Source organism: Eleutherodactylus coqui, chromosome 13 (assembly GCF_035609145.1).
Source record: "Eleutherodactylus coqui strain aEleCoq1 chromosome 13, aEleCoq1.hap1, whole genome shotgun sequence".
Taxonomy (NCBI): domain Eukaryota; kingdom Metazoa; phylum Chordata; class Amphibia; order Anura; family Eleutherodactylidae; genus Eleutherodactylus; species Eleutherodactylus coqui.
In genome coordinates this window covers 45,366,521-45,380,989 of record NC_089849.1, presented here as the reverse complement: position 1 = coordinate 45,380,989, position 14,469 = coordinate 45,366,521, and the positions used below count along the sequence as shown (strand labels likewise).

General features: G+C 46.7%; 1 protein-coding gene across 1 annotated transcript; it reads left to right on the top strand.

The window, feature by feature from the left end:
- The first annotated feature begins 81 nt into the window (after positions 1-81).
- Positions 82-13,337, top strand: CBX1 (chromobox 1). Its single transcript, XM_066586062.1, has 5 exons — positions 82-319; positions 2,373-2,542; positions 6,323-6,506; positions 8,137-8,231; positions 12,360-13,337. Exons 2-5 carry the CDS (start codon positions 2,430-2,432, stop codon positions 12,502-12,504), a joined length of 537 nt encoding a protein of 178 aa, XP_066442159.1. The 5' UTR covers positions 82-319; positions 2,373-2,429; the 3' UTR covers positions 12,505-13,337.
- Positions 13,338-14,469: the final 1,132 nt, after the last annotated feature.

Sequence of the window (14,469 nt, the reverse complement as noted above, 5' to 3'; positions counted from 1 at the left end):
TGAACGAGTTTTTCTTTCCGGAGAACGAGGTACATGCCGCCAAATGGGAACTACACCTCCCGAGATGCTCTGCGGCGCGGCGCCTGCGCAGTGCTGCTTCTCGGTGGCGGCAGACCCTTTTGTTTGGAGGCTCCACATTCTCTTAACCGAACCGGATCACGTGAACCTGGAAGGCGGCTGAAGGCCGAACTGCACGCCACGAGCGGTTTTTCTCACCCTTACGTAACGGTCCAGCGTTCCTGGAAAATTCTTCACGACGGCGACCCCAGGCCTCATCACGCTGGCTGCGACTCCCGTCGCCCCGCCTGACCCCCAGCCGGTGAGACGCTCCGCCGCCCCCTGCGCTTTGTAGTTCTCCCATATGATATGATGAATGAAGTTGAGGTCAGTACACCCCTCTGCGCGGGTAGCTGTGGTATGTGCCCGCCGCAGAGGCTAGTTACACGAGGTCGATGGTACGGTCCACCATGGGGGGCGGTTCTGTGTGCAAGAGCTTGCAGTGTGCAGGGTTGGTAATCTTACCAGCTTTGCCATTCATAGTTTGGGCAAAGTTATGCACGAACGAGTGCCATTTTCCCGGGGTGGGTATGTTTGGTGTAGCTGAGTTGGTACTGTTAGAGCCAATTTTCTCAATGAGTGAATATTTGGCACCTAGTAGGGGCTGCATGGCACAGCCGGGCATGTCTCATCTCAGGTGTGCCAGTCTGTAGTTGGGGCCAAAAATAGAAACTTTTTAATGGTTCAAGCTGCCAGCACTTGGCATAATTGTAATCTCTCCGGTTGGCATGGTAGCATCACCTGATTGCTGGCACTGAGTGGGGTATGGAGGGTTTTGGCTTGCTCGGCAGTAACTATATACCAGACTAGTACAGAGTGCCATCCTTAGCTGGTACCTACTGGGCGGAGGCCTCACAGCCTATACAGAAGGATAGATTGTATCTGGGTGTTACCGTAGTTACAAAGTATCATTTAAAGGGACGTTTATTCTGGTAACATTGTTACCTCCTATCTGCAGAATAGGAAACAACTAGCTGATCTGCAGGGGTCCGACTGCTGGACCCCCCACTGATTAGGGGGCCCGATTCTCTGCAAAAACTGGCAAAATGAGTAGGAGCACCAAAAATAGCCAAGTTTAAGCACTCAGTAATCCCCGGCGCTCCCTTGGCAATGAATGGACTGGTGATCAAGCATGTTCGCTGCCGCTTCATTCATCTTGCCAGTCTCTCCCGGAAGTTGGAATGTCCATTTTGGTAATCCGTGAGGATTCCAGCAGTGAGACCCCCGCTGATCAGCTGGTTATCACCCCTCCTGAATGGGAGAGACTGTCACCTACTTGGCCATAAGCTCAGTTCATAGTGCTAAAGGTAGGTGACCGCTGCGTGCGGGGATGTGTTATACTTGCCTCCCTCTTTGCTCCCCTGGTGTCAGCGCTGAAAGCTGCCGTGTATTGAGCGGCGCTGCTAAGTAGTCCGCCCATTTCATATTTTATAATGGGCAGACTACTTAACAGCGCCGCTCAATGCACTGCAGCAGCGTCTTTCAGCGCTGACACCGGGGGGAACTACGGAGAAGGTAAGTATAACAGTCCCCGGACTCCGCGCTCACCTATTCTTAGCTTATAGGGCTAACAGGAGATGAGTCTCTTTAAAGTGGTTTTACCAAAATAAGTTATCCGCTGTCCACAGGATATGGAATAACTGTTTGATCGGTGGGGGTCTCCTCACTGGGACCCCTGCCCATCTCGAGCTCAGGTCTCCCCGCTCTCCTGTCACTGAGGGGTCGCTCCTTCCCCAGCAGTGACGTCACACTGCATGGAGCGCTGGCCAAGCATGCACAATCAGCGCCCCATTCACATTCAATGGAATCGCCAATCTAGCCAGTGGCATCCCCGGGGGCCCACCGCAATAACATGGAGATTGGATGGAGCGGCGGTTGCACATAGTGGCGCTCCATTTATTTCAAGCCCTCGGATGTCTCTGGGAGTCCCGTTAAAGATGAGTGGAGCGGCATCAGCCATGACCGTTCACTGCAGAGGTGCGGTAAGCCAACAGTAAGGGGGACGCGGGACACTTTTTTTTTTCTGGATATGTGTGGATTTCTGTGGTGAGACCCCAACAATTAAATAGAGAAGTTAGTCTTGGTACACTTTAAAGAGGCTGTCCCACCCAAAGAAGCTCTTGCCCATCTACAGGGTAGATGCTATTCCTCTAATCGGGGAGGGTCTGACTGCTGGTACCCCCACATCAGCGGCCCCCCACTCCCCTATCACTGGGCTTGGATGCCATCGGCGTTGGATACATTGCATCATTCATCATTGCTGTGACTTTGTATGGCTTGTTCAGCTCACGTTTTTCTATCTGCCCCCCATACAGACCCACGTAACCGCTAAGCTGGCGGCTACTGTGGGGAAGAAGCAAAACAAGAAGAAAATGGAAGACGTTGTGGATGAAGAAGAGGAAGAATACGTGGTGGAAAAAGTTCTAGACAGGAGGGTGGTCAAAGGAAAAGTCGAATATCTGCTGAAATGGAAAGGATTCTCTGAGTAAGTAGGATTACGGCAAGTCCTCGTTAGGCCGAGGTCTCGACCGGCGTGATCTAACTGCATATTAGACGCGGTGTTAGCGCCATGGAGGTATATTCATGTGTTCCAAATTAAGGGTTAAAATACGAGCAGCAGACTGATTGGCCGGTCACACAGAACTTCTGTAATCAAGACTATTACTCCTTCATTATAGAAGACGCCTCACTGTGTATATGGAGCCTATTATAACTTATTTATCATTGGGTATGAAAACTCGGCACGAGCCGCGGCGTCGGCTGTAGGCAGGACTTCTCCTAGGTCATACCCTGCCTGCATATACTCATGGTCATTAAGTCCGGACCTACACTCGCACACAATGCGAGTTTTCCCCATTGGATTGCTACTTTCACTAAGTGATGCGAGACATTTTTGACACAAGCACCTTGCATCCATGGGGAAAACGCACGTTGACGAGCGCAATATTGGGCCATGTTCCACGGCTCGATATTGTCCTCACCTGTGCGAAATTAGGCTAATAATAATAATAATCTTTATTTGTATAGCGCCAACTTATTCCGCAGCGCTAAGGATATTATACGCGTGCGTGCGTGCATACATACAGGGAGTGGACAAAAATATGGAAACACTGTGTGACACGCGTACCTTTAGTTACATGGCATTATAAATCCTATTTCAGAATACTACCAGTAAATTTTAACTATATCAAAAGGGCAGCTCAGCGCTAATGATTAAACTCCCATACGGACCCCTGCTAATGGTTCAGGATCCTCACATCTACATGTATGGAGTTAGTAGGCGGTGCTGTAGTTGCGTGATGCAGTGATCTGTATAACAGCGCCAACATTTGGTAAGCGCCATTTGTCTTCGTGGTCAGAAATGTATGTAGAATGACAGACGGACGATCACTGCGTCGGGTTGTGATGAAAAAGAAGCAGCCTACAGCTTTAGTGTTTCCGTATTTTTGTCCAATCCCTGTATATAGAGAGGTCTGCATATCGAATAGATGAATATGTATTGTGTGTTTAGCTGTACAAGCTAATTAGACAGACGGATATCTGTTTCACAAACGGAGTCAAACTTTTAATCTTTTTTCTTTTCTCCCTGAGGGCTGCGAATACTTTCAATTTAGACTTGGGGAAAATTAATTACTGAAAAGAAGGTTTTCCGGTGACCTTGCATTTCTCTGACTGTTCTCTTTGCTTGCCAACATCTGGATACGTGCTAAGGAAATACAGAGAAATGGAGCCGCACAGAGTAGGATACAAGTCACAGTGGATGATGGAAGACATCATGGCTTCTCTCTCAGCGGTGAATGGCGTTAATGAAAGTGCATTGCCTTCCATTCATCTACTTTTGTGTATAAACACACATAAAAGAAGAACGCAGCGTGTTCCATTGTACCGCGTACTGTTCTCTATGGTTACATACGCTGTACATACGCAATATTACATTGCATATGTGCGGTGTGTTTACACAACGTTGCTAAGAGACAATAGAAGGAAAGGCGTACGTGATCACAAACGCGTTGTCATACGCCGGTAAACCGGCCTTTTACCATATGGTAGTGTACGCCCGGTGTTACATGTGCGGGTTCGGACTTTCTGGGATTCGCCTCTTGCGACTATATTTGTATCAGTTTCCTAGCAGCAGACTGCGAGGCGGCGCTCCGTCAGCAGTCACTGTCTTGTTGGTAATGAAGAAGGGCAGCAGATGTGTAAGAAAATCCCGAGAAGATGAGACTTGTGTGATGAGAACGCCAAGGGGGTCAATGGGGACTTCATTCTGCAACTTCTACATTCAGTCTATTTGCAATTATGTGTATTTCTGATTTTTAAAGAAATTGACAACTTCAGATAAGACCAGCGTCTTTTAAAGGGGCTGCAAATTCTGACTTTAAAGGGGTTGTCTCGAGGCAAACATCAAAATTTTACATTAGCCCATTCCCCCTGTCACCCCCCTGGCATAAAATAGCAATTTAAAGCGGTTTTTAAACCGCTTGCTACTCACCGATCTGACGAAATATGAAGTTTTAAAAATCTTCTCCCCAAGATGGCCGCCGGTCCTTTCCCAGGGATGCACCGTGGTCTTCTCCCATGGTGCACCATGGGCTCTGTGCGGTCCATTGCCGATTCCAGCCTCCTGATTGGCTGGAATCGGCACACATGACGGGGCGGAGCTACGATGACGACGCGGTGACCAGCTCTCTGGCACGAGCGGCCCCATTCACCAGGCAGAAGACCGGACTGCGCAAGCGCATCTAAAAACGCCAGAAGACAGCGAATTTAGACGGATCCATGGCGACGGGGACGCTAGCAACGGAGCAGGTAAGTGAATAACTTCTTTATGGCTCATAATTAATGCACGATGTATATTACAAAGTGCATTAATATGGCCATACAGAAGTGTATAGACCCACTTGCTGCCGCGGGACAACCCCTTTAAGTTGAACTCTTTGGGTCATTTTGGGTACATTGTTGCTAGTCTTATTGGAGTTGGATAGGTTTGACAACATGTGGTGTTTGACCGCATACACCGATTAGCCATAACAGTACAACCACTGACGGCTGGAGAGTATTATCTTATTACAGTGTCACCCGGGGGGATGTATTGCGCAGCAAGTGATCGGACGGTTCTTCAAGTTAATGTTGGAAGCAAAAAAAAGAGCAAATATAAGGATCTGAGCAACTGTAATAAGAGCCGAATAATCCCTAGATCAACGTTTTGAAAGCTCCTACCTGACTCCAAGACCCGGATCAAGAACCCCGCTAGTCACCTAATGTCTATATCCTGTAATATCATAGCGCTCTAGAAAGACATCTAGTCCCCTCTTAAACTCCTCTATGGATTTTGCCATCACCACATCCTCAGGCAGAGAGTTCCACAGTCTCACTGCTCTTACAGTAAAGAACCCCCTTCTGTGTTAGTGATAAAACCTTCTTTCGTCTAGACGTAGAGGATGCGCTCTTGTTACCATCACAGTCTTGGGTACAGACCAAGTACCCCCCTTCATGGCAGTGGTATTCCCTAGTGGCAGTGCCCTCTTCCAGTTGGATAATGCCATGGCCACGCTGCAAAAACTGTTCAGGAATGGTCTGAGGAACGGGACAGAGATGAAGGTGATGACTTGTCCTGCAAATTCCCCAGATCTCAATGCGATTGACCATCTCTGAGATGTGCTGGAGATGAGTCTGATCCATGGAGGTCACACTTCACAGCTGACAGGACTTTAGGGGCTTTGCTGCTGACATCTTGACGCCACAGAACCCCTTGAGAGGTCTTGTAGAGTTGGGCCTCACTATACTAGGCTGATCGCTGTATAAACATTGAATAGTAAAACAAAAAAAGTATATTCCAAAGTTAAAACTAAGCTGTCCACCATTATGACGAGTGACTTACAGCTTGGCTGCATTTTCTCATGAAAGTCCGTCTCAAATCCATGTACCACTTTCTTAAGATTTGTCTGCTGCTCATCCCTCATGATTTACACTGCCATTCCGCTTATGTGGATAAACTGCTTTGTATGAAGTCTAGATTGTGGTTTGTATGTGGGGAAATGGTTTTTCAAATTTCAAGCAAGTAGAGGATCCTATAATTCAGGATAGAGGGTTACGTATATAACACTAGTAGCGTGTCTGCTGAGTCAGCAGGTCATCTGCACCCTGTATATTTGGGTTACTTGAGGTTTGCCCCTTCACACTGGGGAACACTGTTGTATGAAGTATCTTGTTGAGGAAGGACTTGAGAATAAAGCTGAATGTGACTCCATCTGATGTCTTATAGTGAGGACAACACTTGGGAGCCAGAAGAAAACCTCGACTGCCCAGATCTGATCGCAGAGTTCCTACAGTCGCAGAAATCCGCACACGAGTTACGTGACAAGGCTGATGGAAAACGCAAAGCAGATTCTGACACCGAGTTTCCAAGTGTGGGAGAAGAGGGCAAGCCCAAGAAAAAGAAAGATGAGGTAAGAGTACTTGGGGGAAAAAAAACTACACTTTTAACTAAATTTTGGCTCGTCATAAACGCACGTCAAAAGTTTTGATCAGTGGGAGTCCCACTGATGAGCGCCCCCCCCACTGATCCCTAAAGTGAGGGGGCTACTGCGCTCACCTGAGTGCTACTTGTCAGCTACTCCCGGCAGCTGAAGACTGCTCCATATAGGTTTGAAGTCCTTTGAGGCCATCTTCAGCTGCCGTGAGGAGGCGGCAAGCAAGAACTGTCAAAGAGGAGTACCACTCGGGTGAGTGCTGTAGTCCCTCATTCTAGCGATCAGGGGCTGTCTCAGCAGCAAGACCCCCACTGATCAAAACTGTTGATATGTCTCTATGACATAGGCTGGTCTCACATGGCCGTAAGCTGAATCCGCTGCGGGAGGCCCTGACGTGACCCTGCAGACACACACAGGCAATCGTGCGTGGTACACCTTTTTCTTTTTTTAGTTTATATTATCCATGCCGTAATGTCATATATGCTGCGGGTATATCCGCAACGATGGAGCCCATTGTTCTCTGTTGCTGATATGATGCTGAGTTCTACTTTCCGTGAGCAGATTACGCAATTTCGACACGCTAATGTGAGCATAATTGTGTAATTCGGTGTATTTGATTAATCCGCATATTACACGGATTATACGCTTGCGGAATGCGATCGAGTGAGACCCGCCATATTATAAGTGCAGTTACTCTTTAAATCCAAAGAGTTACATTTTTCAAGGGGAAAAAAAAAAGCAGAAAGCGTGTACGGAAGAGGAAACGACCCCGAAGTCTCAGCAACTGCATGTATCAAAGGTTTCAGATTTAGGCTGGGTTCACACAGGGCGGATTTGCCGCGGAAATTCCGTCCAGAATTTTGCTGTGGAAAATTCGCCTGCGGCTGCTAACCCCTGGGTGAGCCAGCCATGTGGACGAGATTTCTGAGAAATCTCGTCCACACAAAACGGCGAATGCGTGGCGGCGCGGATTTGCCGGCCACAGCATGTTCATTTTTTTTCTTCTTCCGCTGCGGCCTCGCTCTCCTCTATGGGATCGCTGGCCGCAGCGGAAAAGCGAGCGGCCGGGCCGCTTCAAAATCCACGGCTAAGTGCAGCGGGTTTTGATGCAGCGCTCTTTCCGGCAGAAATCTCGCGGTTTTTCGCTGCGGCCAGAGCGCGAGATTTCCACCGGGAATCCGGCATGTGAGAACCCAGCCTTATTGTCCTCACCCCTTACCATATTTGGGAGACTTTTTTTTTTTTTTACTCGCCCGTGGTCATTACCTCAGCATACAAAATCTATATGACCTGAGCTTTATCGCAAGTATGAGATGCCTCCTTAGATACGTAAAGGGATCCTAAATGTAAAGGTCCCTTACCACATTTACATATACCACAATTCCCCACATCATTGTGATATGAAGACAATTATTACGCAGATTAATAATTTGCATAAGTGACTGGCCTACATGGATTGTATTACTAGTACGGTCACAAGGATGACAACTTAGTTGGATGGTGCGCAGTATTGTTAAAGCACTGAATATTGGCATCGCTGATATTGTTACAAGTCAGGATCACTATCTGTTCCGTATTCTCACCATTTCCCCCTTCCGTCCCGCAGGTTGAGAAGCCGCGTGGATTTGCTCGAGGTTTAGATCCAGAAAGGATTATTGGCGCCACAGACTCCAGTGGGGAGTTAATGTTTCTGATGAAATGGTAAGTACGGCCGCATCATGTTCGGATCTCAATATTGGTGTTACCTTTTCTTGCAACTGCGTACATTACGTGAATCCTCTGGAATCACCCGAACGTCTGCATTGATTACTTATAAAATGTGGCCTGATTGTTGCCCGAGTCACAATTATAGACACACTAACCTAATAACACACAAATGGTTGTACGGTTCGTGTCTTTTAATCAGCCATTGACTAAACATCCACGTGCAAGGAGAAAACCGTGAGCCTCTGTTCATGACGTTTCCAATACCTCATTAGGAAAAGGTGTTTCAGTTAAAGGGGTGTTCCCACGATCACATTGGTGGATCCGCGTGCTCTATATCGCAAATCATTTATTTCTACATGCTCCTGTTTTTCAAAAATGCGCCATGCCTTAAACATCTCGTCCCCACTCTGTTTACATTTGGTTGCTCCTGGATACGTCCGCCAGTAGATCACCACACTGGTTCAGCCTGCTTTTGCTCCTCTGTTTCCGCTCTGTCCTTGCCTTCGGCTCACAGGGTGAGTATGGGAAGAGTGGGCTGTGTCTCTGCTCTCTCTCCCCTGCTTTCAGTAAGCTCAGAAAACCTTCCTCTCCTTGGACAAAAGGTTTAATACTTTGGGGTCTACAGGACCATTCACACGGGCCGAATATCACGCAAAATGTGGCCAGGAGAACGAATTTGCGCGATAATCGTTGCGTCTAAATGCACAGCCATCGTGCACTATCCGTTTACAGTTTGCTGGTCGCTCACTTTCAACCAGCATGACAATCAGCGCTGACGTCTCGCTGAGTGTAAATGCTCCCCGCTCGGTGCTGAGCGAGAACCTAGCAGTGATCCGCTCTTCTAAACGCTCTGCGCAAACAACCTAGCGGTGACGTCAGCGCTCCGACAACTGTCGTCCCGTCTACATGAAACAAGGGAGACGTTCTCCCTCTCTAAAACATAAGAGCGAGCATGACATTATGTAAATCCCGTCGGATCCACCCAAACATGAACACATTAGTAATAAACACGTACGGATTGGCCACGAAAACGTACAGAATTCTATTCTATTCCACCTGTGATCTGATTAAAACCAGTCTTACTGCTTTGTGGTGGGCTCCTCTACCTGATTGTAAGCGGGGCTTACAGTCTTCATTCTAGTACCCCAGGTCTGTGTCTACAGCGCAGGCCGAGACGTCGCCCTAGTCGAGGTCGTATTCTTGGACAAATCGCACTGTACTCTGTGGTTACTTTACCTTGGACATGCATAGCGAGAATCTGATCATAATACAAATCCCTAGTTTCCTCATGTTAATTTGTATTTTTTTTTTTCTTAAATGTACCGAATAGGTGATTCTAAGCATTTTTGCAATATATTCAGTCAGCCTATTTTGTCCATCTTTCATAGCAAACCCCTATTAGGCGATGTAGCTAGGAGGCGCTGCTGAGAGATCAGTCTTCAGCTAGATGACTGCATAGCTAAACAGGGAGCTCCTGTATGCACTGTGCCTGCACCGCTCTCTAGTGCAGGCACAGCAGCTCTCATGGCACACTATATTAACCACTTAGTGACCAAGCATCCACCCACCCTGCCCCATTTTCGATTTTTCTTGTCGGCATAGTTGTATGAGGGCTCATTTTTTTGCGGGACGTCCTGTAGTTTGCTTTGGTTCCAATTTGGACTATATACGACTTTCGAACACTTTTTGCATTTTTTTCTTGGAGACAGAATGACCAAAAATGCGCATCTCTTCTGCTCATTAGTTGTTGTTGGTTTTTTTTCTGTTAATTTAATAGATCGGACGTTCACGGAAGCAGCGATACCAAAAATGTATTTTTTGTTTTATTATATACATTCTTTTATAATAAATATGACAAAAAAAAAAAAAATCTTTTAAGTCCCCAGAGGGGACAATTTGCGATGCTTTGATCGCTCCTGCAGTATGATGTAATACCATAGCATTACATCATACTGTGATCGGGCAGCCATTCTATCAAGCCACCCTATGGGCATGGCTTGATAGGAATTCTGCTATGACAGCCCTGGGGTCTTTCAGAAGGCCCCCCCCCCCCCCCCCCCCCCCCCCTGATTTCTAAACCTAGTCTGTTCCTGGCTACATAGCAGGAGAGAGGTTTGCCATGAAAAATGTAAATAGGCTGATTAAACATATTGCAAAAATGCTTAAAATCACCTATTCTGTACATTTTCGGGGGGAAAAAATGGGACGACTCTTTAACCCCTTCCCGCCACAGGACGAAGGTTACGTCATGGCAGGCTGGTACTTAACCCTTTCCAATCCATTTATTTTTTCTCACCCATTCTCCCTAGCTCCAAATAAATTGGAGCTGGGAGAATGGGTGAGAAAAAATACATTTTCCCTGCACCCTCCTGATCTGACAGAGTTCAGGAGGGTGCAGGGAGGGACCTGCTTACCTGACCGGCGTCTTGTGCATTCTCCTTCTGCCTCCCGACTCGGCGATCATGTGACCGCTGGGGTCAGGTGACACCTGGCGGTCACATGATCGCCGGGTCGGGAGACAGAAGGAGAATGCACAAGACGCTGGTCAGGTAAGCAGGTCCTTGCACGGTGCAGGCTCCCGGCTCGGCGTTCATGTGACCGCCGGGGGTCAGGTAACACCGGCGGTCACATGATCGCCGGCCGGAATCTATGCATTGCATAGCGCTAATTGAGCGCTATGTAATGTATAAAGAAGTGGGCAGAAAGGGTTAAAAACCCTTTCTGCCTTCTCCTCGGGGGTCCTCGATGACGACCAGTAAAGGAGTGCATCTGCACCCGATGTGCCTGACGATCGGGTGCAGATCCACTCCTGCACTGCAGTGTCGGGCCTGCCCCGACATCGGAGCTGTGGAGGAAAATGATGATGTCGGGGCAGGCCCGACATTGGACTGGAAAGGGTTAAGGCATCTTGAAGTTACTTTCTTCAGATTCTGCGGCATCTGGCAGTGGGAGCTGGCTATTACGGATGGCTTGCCTCCCACTGCAACAGTTGGGGTGCATTGGGACCGTGACTCCCGCTGTTAACCCCTTACACACCGCGATCTGCTTTGGCAGTGCCTATGATCGCTATAAGGCTGCCTGTCCACGGCAGTAGGCTGCGCTTTCCATAGTTATCCTATGGAAAGCGTGTCATGTGAGCTCTGCGTGTGATTTATCGCTGCGGATCTCGCAATGACACCTCGCCCGTGGGCAGCCAGCCTAACCAGCGATAAGGCTGACCTATGTCCTGCAATGCCTCACCATAGCGATCATATGTGTTATGGTACAAGTCCCCTACAGTGACATAAATTGTGTGTGTTGGGGAAGGAAGGGGGGGGGGACCCAAATAGGGCAATTTTTTTTTTTTTTTTTAGAAACCCTCCCCCCCCCCCCCTTTTTTTTTTTTATACTGATTTTCCCCTATTTGTATGAAAATAAATGTAAGAAAAACCCCACATATGTGGTATCATTGCGTCCGTAACGACCTGTTCTGTAATTTGAGCACACTAATTACCCTGCGAAGCAAAAACCGTAAAAAAAAAGGCAAAATGTTTCTTTAATTCATTTTACCTCCAAAAAAGCACAATAAAAAAGATCAAAAAAGCTGTATGTACACCAAAATGGTGCAAATAAAAACTACAGGTCATGGTGTAAAAAAACAAGCCCCCACAGAGCTCCGTCTATGGAAAAATAAAAAACGTTATGCGCCTTTATATGTAACAATGCAAAAATTAAAATTTCCAGGAAAAAAGTGGAAAAACCTAAAAAAAAATAGTTTTTGGTATTGTTGTAATCGTACCAACCCGCAGAAAATTTATGCTGTTTTATTGACGCTGTAAAAAGTCAGAATTAATGTTTTCTCTCCTTGCTCTCAAAAAATAAATGTTTTTGCAATACATCATATGCACCCAAAAAATGGTAAAAAAAACTATACTTCAACGCTAAAAACAAGCCCTTTTACGTCCGTGTCGACGGAAAAATAAAAAAGTTATAGTTCTTTAAAAATCCCCCAAAAAATCGTTGTGTCCTTAAGCCCAAAATAGGCCATGACCTTAAGGGGTTAAAGATGACCATACGTTCTCCTAAGCATGGCTGTTTTGAGTGACAGGCGCTAACTCTACCTTTCCCATGTATAACCTACAGGAAGAACTCAGACGAAGCGGATCTTGTCCCGGCTAAGGAGGCCAACGTGAAGTGTCCCCAAGTGGTGATCTCCTTTTATGAGGAACGGCTGACGTGGCATTCCTACCCCTCAGAGGATGATGACAAAAAGGATGACAAGAACTAAAGGCCACATGAAGCTTTTAATAACAACGATGGATAGTGGGTCCTGCAGCGATGTGGGGAAGGGGTTGGGAGGACGGCTCCAGGATTCAGTCTTTCCTGCAGCCAAGTGTTTTATGTGTAAAGCCCGGGAGACCCTGCGCCCTACGCCCCTGCTCCTCCTCTTCCCCACTAGTGTTACAAACTCTACATTTTTACCGAGTAGCATGAATTGTTTGGCTATTAGTGATGTCTGTGAAAAGACATTGGGGGGATTTTTTTTTTTTTTTCTTCTCCCCCTTTTTTTACTCTTTGAACAAAGAAAGGAAAACCTGTCGCCAAAAAATACTAAGATGATGCATTGTGTTACGGTCACCTGTTCAGTGTTTGGTTGCTTCCTGGGGGCATCGACTCTGCCACCCTTCGGGCAGCTGCAAGGACCCTACAAGACAGACACGCTACCTAAATAGATGTAGATATTAACACGTTCCTACAGGGGACGATGTGGGCAAATTATGAATTTTTTTAACAGTTACTTGGAGAGGTGGAGACGGTTCTGTTCATGTGGAGACGGTTCTGTTCATGTGAAACGTTTTTTTATTTTCGTTTAATCTCTTTCCTTCTATTGACTTCTCAAGCAGGAAGCTTTAGGTAGCCGGTATCCTGGAGAGGGGGGGGGGTTACACATGAGCTTCTCTACAGTTTTATTGTAAAAACCTGTCATTTTTGTAGTTTTTATTTTTTCTTTCTACCGCAGCATGTGTTTTAGGTTCTGTGAAAACTTTTATCATATGTAAAGTAATTCTTAGGCAGCATTTTGTCAGTCGTCCTAATAAAACTTTTAGATTTATAAAATTATCATCTCTTGCATCTTCCATTATCTGCAGTTTCACAATATAGTTTAGCAGAATCTGTAGCAGCAACAGAAATGTAGAATAGGGAAATCAAAAGGAAAGGTCACAGTTGTCATTTTTTTCCCCCATTGCATGCACCATGACTGTGCCACCTGGAGGTTGAGCCGTGTGCTCTGCAGGGGCAGGAACAGAGTTTAAAAGGCCCCTCCCACGACTTCCTGATGGTGTTATCGGTTTCTGCAAGAGGCAATTTGGGGAGTAGAGACAGCTCCATACATTGAGCAGTGGGCCGGGTTGGTACTGCAGGCTGGGTACTATTCATTTCAATAGCAGTCGCAACATAGGCCACTTTGCAACATACACAGAGCAGTCTGCTTCCTGCAGCAAAACAGCTAGAAATGGAACAAGCTCTTGAAGAATGAATGGCAAGAATCTTAAGAAACAAGTGAGCGTTTTTAATGAGTGCGAAAACCATCTCGTATTTAATATTGATGATATAAAAGTTTGATGAAAAAACAAAAATCGGCATTCTGGAACCAAAAGTTGTCAAAAAGGCTTTGCCTCCTTTTGCAGATTCCATTAAGGCCTCATGTTCACAGGCAGGTCGGGATCCGACCCTGCCTCTGTGGCCAAGGACTTTTTTTTTTTTTTTACCCGTGCAGGTCTTCTGCGTTCACGTCCGGATCTTCTTTCTTTTGTACTGTGGATGCGTGCGTGCGAGATTCACAGCAAAATGGAGCATGCTGCGATTTTGTTTTCCAGACCAGAAGATCATAGAATAGTAGAGTTGGAAGGGACCCCCAGGGTCATTGGGTCCGACCCCCTGCTCAGTGCAGGATTTACTAACTCATCCCAGACAGATATTTGTCCAGCCTTTGTTTGAACACTTCCATTGAAGGAGAACTCACCACCTCCCGTGGTAACCTGTTCCACTCATTGATCACCCTCACTGTCAGAAAGTTTTTTTCTAATATCTAATTTCTGTCTCCTCCCTTTCAGTTTCATCCCATTGCTTCTAGTCTTTCCTTGTACAAATGAGAATAGGGCTGATCCCTCTGCAGTGTGACAGCCCTTCAGATATTTGTAGACAGCCATTGTCTCCTCTCAGCCTTCTGTTTTGCAAGCTAAACATTCCA